This window comes from Trematomus bernacchii, unplaced genomic scaffold (genome assembly GCF_902827165.1).
Source record: "Trematomus bernacchii unplaced genomic scaffold, fTreBer1.1, whole genome shotgun sequence".
Classification (NCBI taxonomy): Eukaryota; Metazoa; Chordata; class Actinopteri; order Perciformes; family Nototheniidae; genus Trematomus; species Trematomus bernacchii.
This window is the reverse complement of record NW_022987705.1, coordinates 3,049,783-3,068,044: the sequence shown is the minus strand read 5'-3', so window position 1 is coordinate 3,068,044 and position 18,262 is coordinate 3,049,783. Positions and strand designations below refer to the sequence as shown.

Below are 18,262 nucleotides of genomic sequence, written 5' to 3'. Positions count from 1 at the left end.
GAATGCTCCAGAAAGCAGAGAGTAGTCCCAGTGAGAGGGTGAGAGAGAGGTAGACAAATAAGGAGGAGGGGGCTAGTAGTAAGTTCAGTAAAGCAGGAGAGGTGTCACTCCAGGGTCACTGATGACGGCCCGCAGTCAGTGTCACACCAGCTGTCTGACAACCAATCAATCCCTCTAATCATCGTTAATCACACTGGCACAGTCGGTCCCAATGTAAACAGCACACTTGTCATTAAACTGAAATCAGAGGGAGGGCAAGAAGCAGCTGTGGACCGAGCGCTTCGCTTCAGAGCGGCGTTTCAAAGTTGGCAGCAGCCGCATCCTCAGAGGATCCTACCGCTTCATTTATGTTTGAGTCCTGATATGCTTGTTCTGTAACAACAAAGCACAAAAACGTCTTGATAGGAAGTGTTGCTCTGTAATCTCCAAGGGAATAAAATAGACAAATATAGCACTTGTTTCCACGCCTCGTATTTGTTTTTGGCTTCGAGATGACTAAATAGTGCGATGAGAAGCTGGACGAGGCGTGATGACTCTCTTCTTACTCAGCTTGTTGTTGTTTTTGTGTGCTGCAGAAGTTTCTCCGAGCTCTACCAGAAGGCCATCAAGGACGCGGAGTGTAAACCCGGAGAGGATCAGTCCGGAGAGGCCTGGGTGCTGGACGAGAGGGAAGAGGAAGAGGTGGAAGCAGAGGGGGAGGAGGAGGAGGAGGAGGAGGAAGAGGAGGAGGAGGAAGAGGAAGTGAAAGAGGATACGCTGAAGGCGAGTGAGGTCATTGAAGCGGATGTGACAGAGGTGAAGGTGGAGGACGAAGAGGACGTAGGGCGGTCGTGTGATGAAGGGCAAAGTGAGAGAAGTCCCGGGTCGCTCCTCACACCCCCCAGCCTCCCTCTGTTACGAGCCACTTCCCTGCAGGACCAGCCGGCCAATCAGAGCCAAGAAGGAGGCGTCTCACATCTCACACGCAGCTGCTCGTACACCGACACGTGTGATAGGTAAGTGGGGGAGAGATAATAGACATAACAAGATGTTTTAATCTTTGTAGTTACACTGTGAGACCATCAGGTAAAAGTGCTTTTAAATCGTCAAGCATGGCCGAACATATCCTGAAACTGAGGCTGACTCATCACAATTCAATCTCACTCGGTGCGTCACTTTTCCTGCGAAGGACAAGGCATGGAGAAAGGACACAGAGGGATGTGTCACTCTGCCTGAACATTTTAACCTAATGCAAACATTTGAGAATGATGCTTTACATTAGAACATTTCACTTCAATTATCCTTTTTCCATTGATATGTTGTTTTTACTCTTCTGTGTAACTTTTTAACGGTTGCACAGTATAAATCCAGCTCATCAGTATCGATTATCTTTTTGTCCAGACCATTAATGGTTGGCAGCAACAACAAAAAACACATTTCTATTAACCAATCACTTATATTATGGTCTCTGTTCACTATTTCCTCATCCTCTTAAGTATCAAGGTCCTTATCTGGCAGTCGAACTGAAGTTTTAAGCTCCAAGAAGAGAGATAAAGTCATATTTTAAAACAGCTTAACATATTTGTATCTGTCGAACAAATCATTTCTCATCAGGTCTCTGAAAAAGCCACAAGAGATTGAAGAGGAAGTTGTGCATAAAGGAAATATTCATGAGGATAATATTAAAATGCTTTTTCCCGCAAAGCAGAACAGAATATTTTGACCCCAAACTGCATCAGATATGATATTTTTGATAGATGATTTTGTGAGTGTAGCGTAGCAAACATCAATCAGGCCTAAATCTAAGCCATGTCGGAGATTACTTGTCTAAGTGCTCCAGTTTCTGCTTTGTCCTCTGGATTGGATGAAAACAAAATGTCACGAAGCATCAACAGCAGATTTGCTTTGTGTTTTTTTCCCCCCATCACCACCTCCACCACCTTGTCAGGCACGTGTACGACAACGTGGGGCTGAAGGGGGAACGCCACATCTACGAGAACGACGGCGAGCTGAGGGACGCCACGCCTGATCTGATCCTGGCTGTCAAACCCAAAGTTCCCCTGGAGGACGAGCAGGTGAGGGACGGAGACGAGAGGACATCTGAGTGATTTCTCTCCCCCTCCCCTCTCTGACAGTGTCCTCTCCCCTTTATATCTTCTGTCTTCAGTTCATGGCCGCTGAGTTTGGCGATGACAAAGCTTCGGTGAGTGACTCGTCGACCCGCCTGTCGTGTTTAGACCGCGCCGAAAGAAATTCACGAGCCCTAAGTCTTCATAACTCCATCACCAAGAGTAAGTACTTCCTGCTAATGTACATCACAAATCTTATTAACAAAAGGAATGGCATGTTACATCAATTAATACATGTGTAATACACACAGGCCATAAGACTGTTAGACTTGCACTATTTTATCTGTTTTATCTGTTATATTGTGTTGCACTGCTGGAGGAGCCTGTGACCTAAGATTTCCATTGATATATCTACACTGTACACATGACAATAAAAGCCTTGAATCTTGAATTAGGAGACAAAGAGCATTGTTATGTGACCCTGATCATGCACTTAAAACAAAGCTCCCTTCTCAGACAGCTGACTGCTCCTATAAAGCCAAAATGGAACAATTACACATGTTAGCGAATCATCCCCGCCTGATTTGAGTCCCTTTTTTCCAGATTTAAACCCCTCTCTTCATTATGCTCCCTGCCCTCTCCCACTGCATCCCCCCTTTGTCCCTCCTCTTTCATCCCCGCTGCCCCCTATTCCGCTAATCTAATATCACCCCTGCTCTGCTGCCACCCCCTGCCAGGGCTGGGATAAAAGGGGGACAGATGGGAGGTGGAGTTTTAGGCAGCCCCAAATCAAGGAGCCCCTCTTCCACCATCTGCTCTGCCTCCGCTGAGACCCTGAGACTCATCATTTAGTCGCCATAAGAGCACGCTGGCTCGTCCTCTCATCTGATTTTGTGCGGGGGCCGCCTCTGATTGTTTTACATTGCGTTCTTTCACAGGAAGTCCTCGCTTATGCAAAACCATCAGAGCAAAGGCCTACATAGATCTAGAAAAAAGGAGCAATTTAAATGAAGGATTAGATTTGCAGATATTTACAAAAAATGATGTTATTTTTTAAATTTATTTTTTAACTTTATTTTCCTTTTTCTTAAACAACACATACAGTTTCAAGGACAAATAAAAAACAGGTGTGCAAGTTGTCAATTTTTGTTAACCCCCCCCCCCCCCCCCCCCCTCCTACAGAATAAGACAAGAGATTAATAGTACAAAAACACTTTAAAATGATAGACAGACAGATGGTTGAAATCACAGCACAACTAAATTCAAATTCAATTTGGGTCATGATCTTACATTTTTACTTCAATCTACTTCATTTTGGTAAGCTGTATTAAATTATTTTTAAAGTGATGTAAATCAGAATCAGAAATCCTTTATCTGTCCCACAGCGGGGACATTTACATTTTCACAGCAAAGGGACAGTGCAAAATAAAAAGCTAAAATAAATAAGATAAGTATTCAAATCAAATAAGTACACTTCCATGGTAGAAAATAAGTAGCAGCATTATAAGTGAACATAGGTATCAAAGTAGCAGCCAAAAGGTAGAACATTATATTGCCAATATAATATATCAAATAAAAGTCTTATAAAGTCTGCAGGCATTATAACATTTCCTCCCCCTCCCCCCCCTCTGTATTCTGCCCCTGTTTGTGACCAGCTCTAACACAGCAGCATCCCCCAGTGGTGGCTCTTTGTTATTGTAGAACAGCTGATTAAAGTCTGCGGTGCCACTGTATCGTCCCTGCTGTGTTGTATTTGCTTCACTCAGGTTTGTTTAATTAGAAAGCGTGACACATCTCCTCCTCTCTCTCTCTCAGTTCTCTCAGAGACGACAGAGTCCACGGAGGAGGAGTGGCAGTCCATCGCAGACCTGGCAACCGCCTGCCGCAGCATCCTGGAGGCTCTGTCCCGAGAGGGTGAGGAACTGGAGATATTGATCACCTCACTTACCTTAACCCTTATGTTGTGTTCGGGTCTCCCGTGACCCGTTTCAAGTTAAAATTATATAATAACTACGCTCTAGTTTTTTTTATCGGAACAAGGCTTCATGATATCCTCCACAACAGCTTTATAAACACTACAAAACTGATTTTGACCATTTCTGCCAAGTCTGAAGGTCTCTAAAAAAAAAAAGTGGATAATTTGGTGTTCGGGTCTGGGAAGGCCCATCAGCATTGTTTTGGGTGACTCGAGGTCAAATTTGGCCCAATAGAGAGGCGAAGTCCCGCCCATCTACTTCCGACCCATGGGACCTTATTTCGGAAAAATTATGTATTGAAGTCAATGGAGAGAGAAAGATTATCTTTCGATCCCGTTTGAATTGTGCCACGAATTACACATATGATGTTTGTCAATCTTAAAAAATCATTTCCATGTCAAAAAAGTCACAGTTTGTCGTAAAACTGTTGAAATATAAGACTATGAAAAATACGCAACTAGAAAGACTACAAATCCCAGAATCCCGGTCCCGCATGCTGGCTCTTACGGAACCGACTAACTCCCCTTGTGTGTATGTACAGCTCTCAACATGCCCAGACTTGTAGTGATTTTCACCTCTTTTAATACTTTCCGCCTCATTCTGAAAGAAAGAAGTGAAATGTGCCAACGTGACGGCCGTCTAGGTGTGTGGTGCGAGACGGGAGATGTAGGTCATTGAGCGGTTTCACACAAAAAAAAGTGTTACTTCACAGTTTTACGACACATTTTTATTTTTTTGACTTGCAAAATTATCTTTTAAATTGACAAACATCATATGTGTAATTCGTGGCACAATTCAAACGGAATCGAAAGATAATCTTTCTCTCTCCTTTGACTTCAATACATACTTTTTCCTAAATAAGGTCCCATGGAGGTCCCCCGGAAAGGGAGGGACTTCGCCTCTCTATCAAGATTCATCTTTGACTTTAGACGCCCCTCCCCCACCCCCTTCATCAACTGTAACAATAATTTTTCGCAACATGCACCTGGTCTCCCCTCCCTCTGCCCCCCTCCCCCCACGGGAACTCAACCTTTCTCAAAGAATATGTACACTAACACTTGAACCTGAACACACATATGCACGTGTGCAATATGTGGTGTAATGTGTTTTGAGCCATAACATTAAATTACAACAGGATTGTACGGTTATGAATGCATAATAAGTTAGTTATGATGTAGTTAAAACAATATAGGATGATAGTCATTTTTGTTTTGTGTTTTGGACTGAGATAAATCATGGGTAAAAATTGACCCGCGAACACCATGAACGGTAACAGCTTTTGAACACAACACAAGGGTTAATATAGTATAATAAGGTGTCTTTGTGGTAATGTCTTTTGCTGGCCCTAGGCTCTGGAACACTCTGCCCCTCCATGTGAGGTCGGTCCAGACCCTAGGGGTTTTTAAATCTACTCTTAAGACACACTTCTTCTCCCTGGCCTTCTAGTCAGAGCGGAGCACGACTCCTGACTTTTCCCTGTGTTTTTTATATATCTGTTGTAATTTATTGTCTTTTATTGTGATTGTAGTAATGTGTTTTTATTACATGTACAGCACTTTGGCTCGACCAAAAATCGCTTTTAAATGTGCTTTATAAATAAAACTTGATTTGATTTGATTAGAATCAATGGTGGAAGCAGTATTCTTATCCTTGGCTCTAGTTAAAGGGCAAAAACAACACTGTGAAATACACCACTACAAGTAAAAGACCTGCAATTAAATGTTACTTATATAAATATGTGTAAGTATTATCAGTTAAAAAAATTATCAAAAGTACTCGTTCTATATAATAATTGGTCAACTTTATTGTCAATCTTTCAGTTTGTGTGTACAGACAGAGAGATCGAAATACCGTTTTCCACAATCCCGCATACAAAAATACAATATATATAAAAATATGTATAAAATATGTATATCCTATGTATACACAATCAACAGACACATTTATACATATGCACACATTAAGATAAAAGCACAACAATCAATATATACAAAATAACAGTCACTTCAATATCTTTGGGAATGTACATTAGTGCAAGATCACCTCTCTTACTGTAATATAGTATAATAAGATGTCTTTGTGGTAATCATGGGTGGAAGCAGTATTCTTATCCTTGGCTCTAGTTAAAGTACAAAAACTACACTGGGAAAAACACCACTACAAGTAAAAGACCTGCAATTAAACCTTACCTAAGTAAATATGTGTAAGTATTATCAGTACAAAGAAAAATCAAAAGTACTTATTGTGTATAATAATTGGTCGAGCCAAACGGCTCGCTGCACCCGCACTGCGAGGGGGACCCAAGTTCCCATCAGCAAAAACACGTGGGTTTGCTATCCTGGCTCCAAAATGGTGGAATGAGCTCCCCATTGACATCAGGACAGCAGAAAGCTTACACATCTTCGGGCGCAGACTGAAAACTCATCTCTTTCGACTCCACTTCGAGCAATAAAATGAAAAAAAAACAACAACAAAAACGCACTTAGATACTAACAAAGGACTGGCTTATCTAAAGCTAGTTGAGTAGCACTTAAATGTTTTGGCTCTGTGAAACCTGATGTACTTATATGATTCTGTTTTCTTCTAGTTTGTATCTTCTTGGTCGAATGCACTTATTGTAAGTCGCTTTGGATAAAAGCGTCAGCTAAATGAAAATGTAATATTTGGATTAGTATTACTGCTGCATTGAGGTGTATGTTGCATTTTCCTTGTGTAGATGTTAAAGGTTGTGCTTATTTTTTTACATTTGTATACTGGCTTGTTTAATCCACAGCAATGCATAATTGTTATAAGATCCTCATATGTCCAAAGAATGAAATCTGTTAAATGTCAACTGGTCAGTTTTGTGACGATTTCAAAAGGGTTTTAAATAGTTTAAGGTCATTTTTTCTCAATATGTATCAGAGGAGGATACTCAAATAAAACACAAGTACTTTTAATTTCTACTTATATAGAGTAGGTACTTTTGGGGGTTTTCGAGTGTGATTTTCAGTAATTGGTGTACTATTGGCTATATAAAAAAAACACAAGTATGATGGATCCACACTCTAAATGAAGGTTAGTTGCTTAAGTAAGTGTATATATATTTAAGGGGCTGTAAAGGCTTGTATGTATGAGGGATGGTGAGAAAAATAATTTCGATCCCCCTGTCTGTGTAACACAAATAGAGGAATTGACACTAAAGTTGGCTTTGATATATTTCAGCATATACTAAGAAAGATTATCCGTACTTTTGTCTCCCTCCGATTTTTCTTTTCATTATTTTAAACTACAATAATGTGGATGATGTTCTCTCCCACAGACCGTAAAGCCGGAGACCCTTCCCAAGCCGGAGTCGACCAGACGGACGGAAAGCTCAGAGACTCAAAGGACAGGTGGGTTGCTACAGAACACTCAGGGGGATCCAGACGGTTCCATACCTCTGTCCTTAGTGTCTTGGTTTTCTTTTTGACTGAGTCTTTGCACACGTCCCTTTCCTCAGCTCTACTTCTTTATTCTCTCTCAATTATTTAGACTTTATCGGCCACGTCCAACTGTTTGAGTCAATGCGATGGTTTCTCCCCCCATAAAGAGAGCGCTCATGCTGACTCAGCGATGCACTTCTGCATGCACACGCACAGCTTGTCTGACTCACTGCTGTGGTCTTCTTTTTGTTAAACTCCAGCTCTGATCCATTTTATTCCAGGTTTTTTTTCAGCCCCTGCGTCGCATTATTCTCTCCTCCGTGCTGTGTCTCAACATGGCAAGTGAGCAGAACTATCGGTCAGAAGTAAAACAGAAAAATGGGTCAATAACAAATAAGCAAGCACCAATGTGAAGCTTTTCCTTAGAAGAGGTCTGAATGATTTACAAGCACAGTTTATATCCTCCCACGTAGTGTACAGGTCAGAATATAAAAATAGGTGAATAACAGAATTAGATTCAGATGATATGTGTGGAATAAAAGAGACATCTGCAAAAATAATCTCTTTGAAATTGCACTTTTGGATAAATTGTACAAATAAGCTTTTAAAGGGCCCAATTATTCTCCTTTTCAGGTTCACATTAGTATTGTGCGCCTCTACTGTGACATGTCTCCTGTTCTGCAGCACCTCTTTTCACCCTCTGTCTGAAACCAGAGCCCAGTCTGCTCTGATTGGTTAGCTAGCGGGCTCTGCTATTATTGGTCAATCGCTCAAACCTATATAACAGACTACAGGAAAGGGAAAACCCCAGAAAGATAACACGGTCCCTTTAAACCAGGGGTGTCAAACTCAAGGCCCGGGGGCCAAATCTGGCCCGCGACTTCATTTTATGTGGCCCCGCAAGAGCTTGCAAAGAATATAATACGTTTATTATACGGTTACATGCCACTTTACAGAAGCAGGTTGCCCATAAACTACATGTCCCACAATGCATCTCGTTTTGTGACATGCGCACTGAAGAAACTTGCAATTATTTGCCCTGGACTTCTGCTTTCAGACGTAGTTAATTACTAAGTTATTATCCTATCCGATAATAATCCAATTCAGAGGCAATAATGTCATATAATACATTATTTTATATATATTTATATATGTATATTTATATAGTTACCACCGGCCCGTTGAGTGCAACCATAATGCTAATGTGGCCCGCGATGAAATTGAGTTTGACACCCCTGCTTTAAACTAATCATAACACAAATATATTTGGCTTGATGGTTAACTTTCAAACTTAAAAATACATTTAAATCCCGAAGAAATGTGTCGACAATGTCATGTTTTTCAATCCAAAGCATTATCAAGCTGTTCCGATCACAAGGAGACAAGGAGCGTTGTTTTGTATAACAGCAGTCAGAGGAAATGCATGATGGGATGGTATTTTTCACTTGAAAAGGGTCTGCCTGTCAACGTTAGCAATTACTATCAATTGATCTATAATTTGAACATTAATGGAACGGGAATGAAGTCTTCAGCTCTGCCACGGCTCGACGACCAATCACACTAATTGAAAAGTTGAATCCGTATGAAACGAAGAATGGCTGGATAACAGGAGAATATAACTTTACTAAAGAAATACAATACTTAATATGAAATGCAACAGTGAAGACATCCATCTTGTTGATTCGTTGCTCGTTAACCCATGTCTGCCCTTTTGATTCTGAATGCTGTGATTGCTGTTGACGAAGTGTCACTGCCTCTCTCGTTGCAGTGACTCTCCAGGCCACCTGGAGGAGAAGGTGTCTCAGCTGGAGTCCATGCTGAAGAGGCTGCAGGATGACCTGCAAAAGGTGCTTTGACTTTCATGAATGTTTCTTCTGTTCTGTAGTTACTTTTTCAGTGAGCCCCACGGGAGAGTAAGCAGGTAGGAGAAAGAGTTTCGATTGTTCAGCTTCTATCGCTTCTGTGCGAGACGATTTGTATTTTCTCATGCAGGCTTTTGTTTACGTGTAGAAAACCTCCCGGCTATTCGGCCATTTTAAGTTCCAGCGGGCTCACTGTGGATGCATTAAATACAAAAAAACACTCAAAAAGCATTTATTTATTTATTATGTTGTTGTAAATTTGTACAGTAACATTTAAGATTTTTTTTTTTAAATATTAAAAGATCATACTTTTAAAAGAAATGTATGTACGACAACTCCTTTAATGCTGTTATCAATATTTTCTAGTACATTTCTAAAAATGTATGTATGTAAAAGTACTGTATGTAATGAATTCCTTAGTCTTATTCTTAAATTCAGAAACAGAAATGGAAAATTCTCAACACAAAGTCGAGATGTCAACCACATCTCACGATCTTGTGTTGAGAACTTTTGGTAAATATTGTATTTGTCTCTGTGTTTACACATATTATATAAACATATTATTTCTCCCTACTATATGGAACATTTTCTATTTATTTTTAACTATACTATTTTCATTATTGATTCATCCAATGAATATTTTCAACAATTCATTGAGTCTATGAACACTCAAGAATAATGATAAAATACCCATTTAATGCTCAAACAGTAAGTTGCTCAAAAGAAAATTAAACTGATTAAAATAACCGATAAATCGTCTGTCGTTTATGAAGTAACGAATGAAACAAATGTGCTGCTTTTTTTTCTGTTTTATATAATCAGTACATCTAATATATTTGGGTTTTGGGTGGTTGGTCGGAAAGCACAATTTAAAGCTGTCACCTTGGGCTCTGGGCTAATATGTTGTAAATGTTTCAATACTTCTTGACGTGACATTTCATTCATTGACAAATAATCATCTGATAAATCAATAATGAAAAACAATCATCCCCTACAGCCGCTGATTTGTTTCTTACTCAGTCTGACCAGCAGCCTTAAACCCAAATTTGACTCCTGTCATTTCAAATCTGATTTTCCACCACAGAAATGATCAGTTCAGTGTCTCAGTAGTTCAGTTTTTGGATTGTGGGTTTCTTTTCCTCCACTGCAGCGTGGTCTACACTGTTGCTGTTGTTTTATTTCAAGCTCTGTGTTTATGTGTGCCCACTAGTTTCCTTAAAGCCACCGCTGTACCTGTCGCTCCCCTCCCGTGCCTGCCACAGCGATCTGAGCGACGGCTTTTGTTTTGTTGTGTGCCGATGTCTTTCAGGAGAAGGAGGACAAGGCGGTGCTGCAGGCCGAGGTGCAGAGCCTCCGGCAGAACAACCAGCGGCTGCAGGAGGAGTCTCAGAGCACGGTGGCTCGCCTCATCAAAGTCACCGAGCTGCTGTGCAACGTCAACAAGCCCTGTTAGCCTCACACAGAGACACACACATCAGCGTAGAGATGCAAACCGTACTAGCTTGTACTGTACGCTCAGTATACTTATTTTGCTCGTAAGGCAGACACACACGCATCCTCTTCGATCTGTGTATTATCACAGTCTTAAATCCTGAATCTTGGACCTGCATTTTGGTGAGGGAGTATGCAAAATCAACCCATAAAAAAGAAAGAAAATACATTTTTCAACATTCATAGACTGACCAGCTCTGGGGCTGCTGCTATGCCAGAGTGCTTCTCTCAGTGTGTGCCATACAGCACGTGCGTGGATGTGTGTGTGCGTGTGCGTCTGTTTGTGTGCATCTCTTCCTGTACCTTGCTTCAAATACTTGACAAGCTTGGCTAAATAGCACTTGCATAAAAAGTGGCAATTAAGACTGAGAGACACTGTATAGCATGTTTGGTGGTGTCTTATCTGAAATGACCAAAAGTGTATATATATATCACCGATAATATATGTGAACGGTAGTAATTGCTCTCCTCTCTGCCACGCGTGTAGTCGCAATGTCTGAGTGTGGCTCTGCCCCGGCGCTGATAGTGTGGAAGGCCTTGAGAGAAAAAAAAGGGAACGTGACAATGACAGGCCTGTAGGCAGCATTCTACTTCAAAAGATGTAATGATGCTAACTGACTAGCCTCAGAGCAAGGCCTGTTATGTAAGGACATCACTCTCTGCCCATTCACGTCTCAGTTATTAGGGAGAGACTATCTTTAAAAAGCTCGTACATGAAAAGGAAGTAAACTGGAAACAAAAAGAACCGAGCATGCTTATTCCTCCTGGAAGTATGTATGAAAACAGTATTAAAGGGATACTGAAAAGGGTCAAACCTCTCGTGAAGACGCAGACAATGGCAGGAAAAGAACTGCTTCAGCTTCCTCCCATGATTGCCTGTAGCTGTTTTCTTCTAACCTCACTATTGTAGCAGTCATACTGTAGAAGACCTCCTCCTGCTGGCCTGAAACACAAACGCCAAAAGGCAGCTTTCTTTTTTCTCCAGCTGGCAAAATAGCTTTAGGTGTCAGAATAAAGCACCTGGAGATAATACAGAATATTGTTTGGCGGATGTCTACAGTGACTATTTCGGGTAATTGTTTAGTATGGCTTATGAGTGGTAGAGGTAGGTGACGTCTTACCATTCCACCCTGATGTGTGAGTAACTGTGTTTCTGTGTCGTTCTTGCACTTTTTTGTTGTTAAATCATCACTGGATGGGGCACATACTGTACTGTACTTCATTTAGCCCAGGCTATGTCAACATAAGGAGGTGGATATGATCTCGCCCCTTACCTCACCTTTTTGTGTCCACTGCTGATGGCGCTGATACTGAAATGCGTGTTCAGAGGAGTCGGAGCTCTTCTCCTCCAGTGCCAATGAAAAAAGCCCAGGCAGCTCTCCTGAATCCCACCGAAATAAAACCGAACTGTCCACAAACTAAACCCCGACAAAAAGGGATGCCAAACGTTCACTCAGACTCTCTTGTTTCTTGTACAAAACTTCCTCTTGTAATTTAATTTTAGAGTCACTGTGAATACCTGGTACCAGCATATTAACAGTATATACAGATTAAATTATGAATCTAAACTTTATCAGTATGTGACGATACTGTATGTACAGCTGTTCCATGTTAACTAGTGCATTGGGGTTGTGTATGCCCTCCTTTTTGCAGGACGATTATGCAGAGAAGTGCTAATGCAGGCGTCCTGCTTCCTCTCCTGTACATGCTGAAGCCTCGCGACTCAACAGGGAGACGGGGGGGGGGGGGTGGGTGGGAAGACCTGTTTTACTGTGTCCTGTACAGTATAGTTATTTAGATTGTAGGAGGTTGGTCCAGCATGAGAATGTGCCAAGCAACTTCCAGGCTCCCCTCTGTATGTGTGTATGTATAAAATGTAACTTATTAATCATGCAAATGTGGATTTTCTTGTAGCTGTTTAAACTGGAGGGAAGGCTTGAGGAAAACAAAATGTGAAACAGGGCAGAAAGGAAAGGTTGGTTATACATTTCTTTTGTAAGAGACCATCAACCATGATATGACAAAATCTGCTAATCTTGCTAAATGTGACTTTGGGTCTTATTATTATAGTTTTTAGCTATTTCAGCCATAGCTCTGATTATGTGAAGGCTTATTTCTTTGACTTTGTGCCTATCAGAAAATGTAATGTATGCTAACCCAGCTTAGTGACCTCATTTCTTTGTCTTTGGTTTCACTAACTGAGGGTTTTTTGTGGCAGATGTAGGATTTTCTAAGAGACTGTGACAACATCTGGTCTTTCATCCGCCGTGCAAGGAAAAAGTCATTAAGTTACACTCGAAAGAACAGATAATAATAATAGATGTGTGTTGTTGGTCTGAAGAATTACCATAAGCTCGTTGAGTACCGATTGTTCAAGAAGCAAACCGACAAATATATGGTTTTTAAAAGCAAATTAAAAGGAAAAACAGTGCTGAAAATGACTGATGATGCATTGAAATCCAGTTGAAATATGAATGTGTTGAATGGCGTATACGCTTCCTCTAAGGAATGATTATTTTGGTATTTAAAAATAAATGGTTTAAGAAAATCCAGCGGAGTATTTGGAGAAAAACAAATCTGATTGTGGCTCAATGACCTCAGAGGGATGAGGAGGGAGGGGGGGAGAAACAACAATATTTTGGGCATCACATGCATCTACTAATATGGAAATAAGTTGATACAGATGTTTTGTCAACGGCGCCACAAATTTCCCGAAGGCAGGCGAGCTTCCTTAGAAATATGATGCTGGGCGGTGTTGTTGAAAGACAGATAACAGGATAAACTAAAACTAATCGAGTAAAAGTTCAGAGATTTTTAAATATTTTCTATCCAACACAGACAGCAGAGAAGACCACTATGGAAAAAAAGGGTTTTAATTGGGTAGTTTAGAGAAAAAACAACATTTGCACATTATTTAAGACTTCAAGCAATCAATTTCTTACTTTACACCTCTATTTAATTTAGATTGAACAGAAAACGATTAAAAGCGCAATGATATGTTACGTTTTTAATTATTTGCATGAGTGAAATTACCAAGAGGGAAAAGTGTTTTACCTTTAAACCCTTTTTTAAATTATTATTGTTCATGTTGTCATATTAGGAATATGATATGGTCACGACTTTAGGGACTACACATTTGGATAATTTGTCCAGGAGCAGACGTCTTGATGGTCTCACATGTTGGACTGGAGTCTGGAGCTGAAATAGAGCCGAATCTTCAACTGAAAGCAGCACAGGGAGAAAATGATTTTACAGTTTTGACGTTACACGACAAGAGATTTCACTTTTTTTACCCTCATCTTTTTCATATAGACTATACTCATTTCCACCTCTACTTATATTGCTAGATATAAATACTAAAAGTGAGGGGCCATCCCTTCTGTCTGTTTCCTAAAACAATGTTGATTTAAGGCATCAACATTATTTTCTCAAAGTGGGTGTCATGGCCAAATCCGATTGGCTGCAAAAGGAAAATGTATATGTCAATTTATAAAATAGAATGAAAGCAAAAGAAATATGTGCAAATAGAAATTGACTCACAATGTGGTTCTAATAAAAAAAATGTAGATTTACATAGGTATACAAAAATGTATTTTTGGTATAAAAGGGAAAGTCCAGCAGTGGAATAAGAACTAAAAAATCCTGCATTCAAAATCGTATTAGCACCTGAACAAAATTATCTATAGTCCCCTTTATGAAGAATGGCTTAACCCTAACAATTGTGTTCCTGATTTATTATGGTCTAAACTTTTCCTTAATATTGTCATGGAGCACATTTTAAAATATAGGGATATCATGTTTAGTGGTTTCATCTAAATCCATGCAGATGTTTGAGTAAACAATATGAAAGTAGGCGTGTGAGCAGATGGGTAATGAGTTGGTATCAATCTGCAACCTCAATGATAGATGACGCCAAATCCTATATGAATGTAAAATAACTTGTTTTATTATATATTATTCCAAGAATTTCATCCAGCCAGGAAAAAATGATTGAACAAACTACCAGCTGCTCGCACTCTGCCCGGCTCTCAATGCCCTTCACCAGTCTTCATGAAGCTACTCACAGAACAGGTGTGAGTACTAACAACAGCCTGTTTATGTTGGAGTAAGTGCCTGCTACTATCACAGGACAAGAATCAGCAACACTGGGCTGGGTTTTTCAGCTGGATATTTTTTTAATTTAACTGAATCTTGCTAGCTTCTGGGATATTTTACACCTTTGCTTTCAGTAGAGTACTAGATTAAATATACTTGGTTACACATGGGGAAGGTCATGCTTGAGGTACTTTTAAAGAAGTATTCGTTTTAGATCTGGATCTTCACGGCAAATTAATTCTCCAAGGAAGAATACAGCACAGGCATCAGACAGGACACAGTGTGTAGAGAATAGCAAATAGCTGAAATGGTTATGGTTCATCTTAGACTTGATCAGCCAAACCTCATTATTTACCTGAAACGTATATATGAGTGGTTCTCTACACCCAGAGTATACTGCAGTGATGTTCCAGTTGTAAATCAATCTCACAGCTGAAATGAAAACCATCAACGCTGAGAATGAGGAATAGAAAACACTCATCTCTTCACAATCAAACTGTTTCATGCTCTAAATCAGATGTTTGAGGTGATATCACAACACACGGAAAACATAACACGGCTCATTAGTCGTTCATATTTATCTGAATGATCTGGTTTTGCTTTAGAAAATACTTTAATGTGTTAGAATAATACGACTGTTGAGAAAACTTGTAATCGTGACTGTGAGCAAGACTTATTGTGACAATGCATGTGGACGCTGAAGGGGTGCAGCAGTAAAGAACTGGAGCTCTGTGTGACCACCACACTTTGAAAGGATCCAAATACATGACAGTTTAACTTCCTGTTTGTCACTCAGATCAGCTGAACAAGCACAGTGGGGCGCTGGTGTCCCTGACCCTTCAAATCTCCCCAGAATAGCTGAAAAGTTGTAGCACAGCTTTGTTTGTATAGATATCCTCTGTCATGTGACATCTGAAAAATGCTGACAGTAAACTATAAAGCCCCCTCAGTTGAATCTGATTTATCTTTATAGTTAGTATCAACATATAAAACCAGCCTGTATGACATATGTAGAGATTTAAAGTGAGAGTTTAAAAACAGTTTGATTGGATGCACATTCCCATCTCCCTGAATTGAAATAGCACGAGGTAAGACAAATACACTTTCCAAAGCTGCTTCCATGATCATACAGCATACAAACATTTTCCAGGACTCTGTGCTCTGGAAGGTTTTCCTAAACACCAGCCGCAGAAAAACGCTTCATCTTCCCTGGCCTGACAGCAGGAGGAGCACTGGTGACAACAATGCGCTGGCCGATGTCTTTATTTGGGGTTGGAGCGCAGGACGGACTCTTCACTAGGGGCGATGTGTCACACACAGCTCAAGGGCTTTACGGCAGTTTGACTCACCCGTGTTCTGTAAATACAGAGGCCATGTGTGTGTGTGTGTGTGTGTGTGTGTGTGTGTGTGTGTGTGTGTGTGTGTGTGTGTGTGTGTGTGTGTGTGTGTGTGTGTGTGTGTGTGTGTGTGTGTGTGTGTGTGTGTGTGTGTGTGTGTGGGGCCAGGCCACTGTTGCCCCATACAACCAGTATGAGGCCTAATGTGAGTCTGCCTGCATCATCACGTCTGTTTTCCTGCCATAAATTAGACTTGACATCACTTGTATGAGTCAGATTTCTTAGCTTTGATCCATACTACACATCTACAACTACAAACAAGTTAGGTGTTAGTGTAAAGTTTAGAAATACGCCCAATAGTTTATGTATCCACCCCAACATGCAATTATATAAACAATTTAACACGTTTCATTAGTTATACTTGGATTTAAAAATGCAAAACTTCTTTATGTTTTGACCTTGAAGTTTTAGGACTCTGTAGCAACAAAACTAATATGCAGGTTCAACACATTTCTGTGGAAAAAACACTTTGTACAGAATGCAACCTGTTAATAAATGATGCACCTCATATAACAAGCCATGTACGTCATAAATCCATGAGTCCCGCCCTCTTGTCATAAACTCAGTTAAACATTAAAGAATGAAAAACTCCAGGACACTGCAGGCCTGGTGCAGTACGAGGCTACTTTCTCGGCTATCATTTTACTGAAGTGAAGGTATTTTTTAAGCGCTTAATTTTGAGTAGGAGACATAAAACAGACTACTTCCACTGCACAGTTCATGCACGTTTATGCAAAAGGCTTTGTGTACTTTAATATAGGCCTACTTTCTGGGAAACTGGCAGCAGACCGCTATGCCGCAGTGTTTCTTAATCTTCACCATGTTTCTGGAAGGTCTCCATGTGACAAGAAGTCAGTTTCATAAAACAGACAGCAGGGATGGCCCCTCACTTATAGCATTGTTATCTATAGCAATACAAGTAGAGCTGGAAATGAGTATAGTAAAAAAGATGAGGGAAAAAAGGTGAAATCTCTTGTTGAGTAACGTCCAAACTGTAAACACATTTTTATCTGACCTCACCTACTTTTATCTGACCTCACCTACTTTGGTTTGTACTATATAGCAGTATATGATTATTATGGCTGTTATCTCTCCACCTTAATCCCGTACATCCACACCCATGCACTTGTTATTCCACTGCTTGACATCTGGTGGCGATAACACACACAGAAAGCATGGTAATGCACCCACAAAGGCATAGAAGAAGAAGAAGAAGACAATTCAAAACAATTCCCAAATGTTTTATGAGGATGCAAATGTACGGGCCAAATGCTAAACATAATAGGTTCACTTATTTTATTTGACAAGAACTCCCCACATAAAGATGTCATAATCACATATCAGTTTAGGGGGAGATTTCTTAAAACCTGAAAACATTACTGATTTACTGATGTATTCCCTGTTTAAGGTTCTCTACACTTTATTTATATGAGGGACTGATTATTAGTTTGAATTTTGGTGTAGCTGATTCCTCTTTTCACTTAGCTATTACATCTAATTAGCAGCACCAGGTGTGTTCTGCTAATCAAGAGCTGTTGGGTGCAGAGAAGGTAAGATGGAAAATGACATGTAGTGTTTATGGCTCTTCAGGATCTGTTGTTGGCACCACTGCTAGGCTACACGGGCTTTTTAGTGTGTATGATTTAATCATGGGAGTGAAAACATGGTTAGCCTCCCATAGCAAGGGTCAATAGACTTAAAGGTGGAGTAGGTAATTCACTTCAGAAACACTTTTTGTTATATTCCATGGAATGCTCTTAACATCCCGATAGCAATGAATACATTAAATGCTTTGACAATAAATATATACAAATATTTCATCTGTGGAAGCCGTGGCGCTGTAAAAAGCACGACCAATCATCTGCCCCGGCCCGGGTCAGCTAATTGGATGGCCTACCTGCCTGTCAGCCTTCCATCTCGTGCACAAACTTATCTCGTGCCCTCATTGGTGATGTGCGCGTTCGTGTGTGTTGGAGGAGGGGCTCTGTA

General features: G+C 40.4%; 1 protein-coding gene across 6 annotated transcripts in view; it reads left to right on the top strand.

The window, feature by feature from the left end:
* Positions 1-13,331, top strand: part of zmp:0000001168 (signal-induced proliferation-associated protein 1) — a 36,983-nt gene extending 23,652 nt beyond the window's left edge. For 4 of the 6 annotated variants that reach the window (XM_034139857.1, XM_034139853.1, XM_034139855.1 and 1 more), the window contains 7 exons: positions 576-995; positions 1,928-2,054; positions 2,147-2,270; positions 3,864-3,962; positions 7,326-7,398; positions 9,197-9,275; positions 10,600-13,331. In XM_034139857.1, the coding sequence (XP_033995748.1) occupies positions 576-995; positions 1,928-2,054; positions 2,147-2,270; positions 3,864-3,962; positions 7,326-7,398; positions 9,197-9,275; positions 10,600-10,743 (1,066 nt within the window). In that variant the 3' untranslated portion in view covers positions 10,744-13,331. Of the gene's footprint in view, positions 1-575; positions 996-1,927; positions 2,055-2,146; positions 2,271-3,863; positions 3,963-7,325; positions 7,399-9,196; positions 9,276-10,500 lie in introns of all 6 variants that reach the window. The other 2 variants (XM_034139858.1, XM_034139859.1) reach the window with 2 other exon arrangements.
* Positions 13,332-18,262: the final 4,931 nt, after the last annotated feature.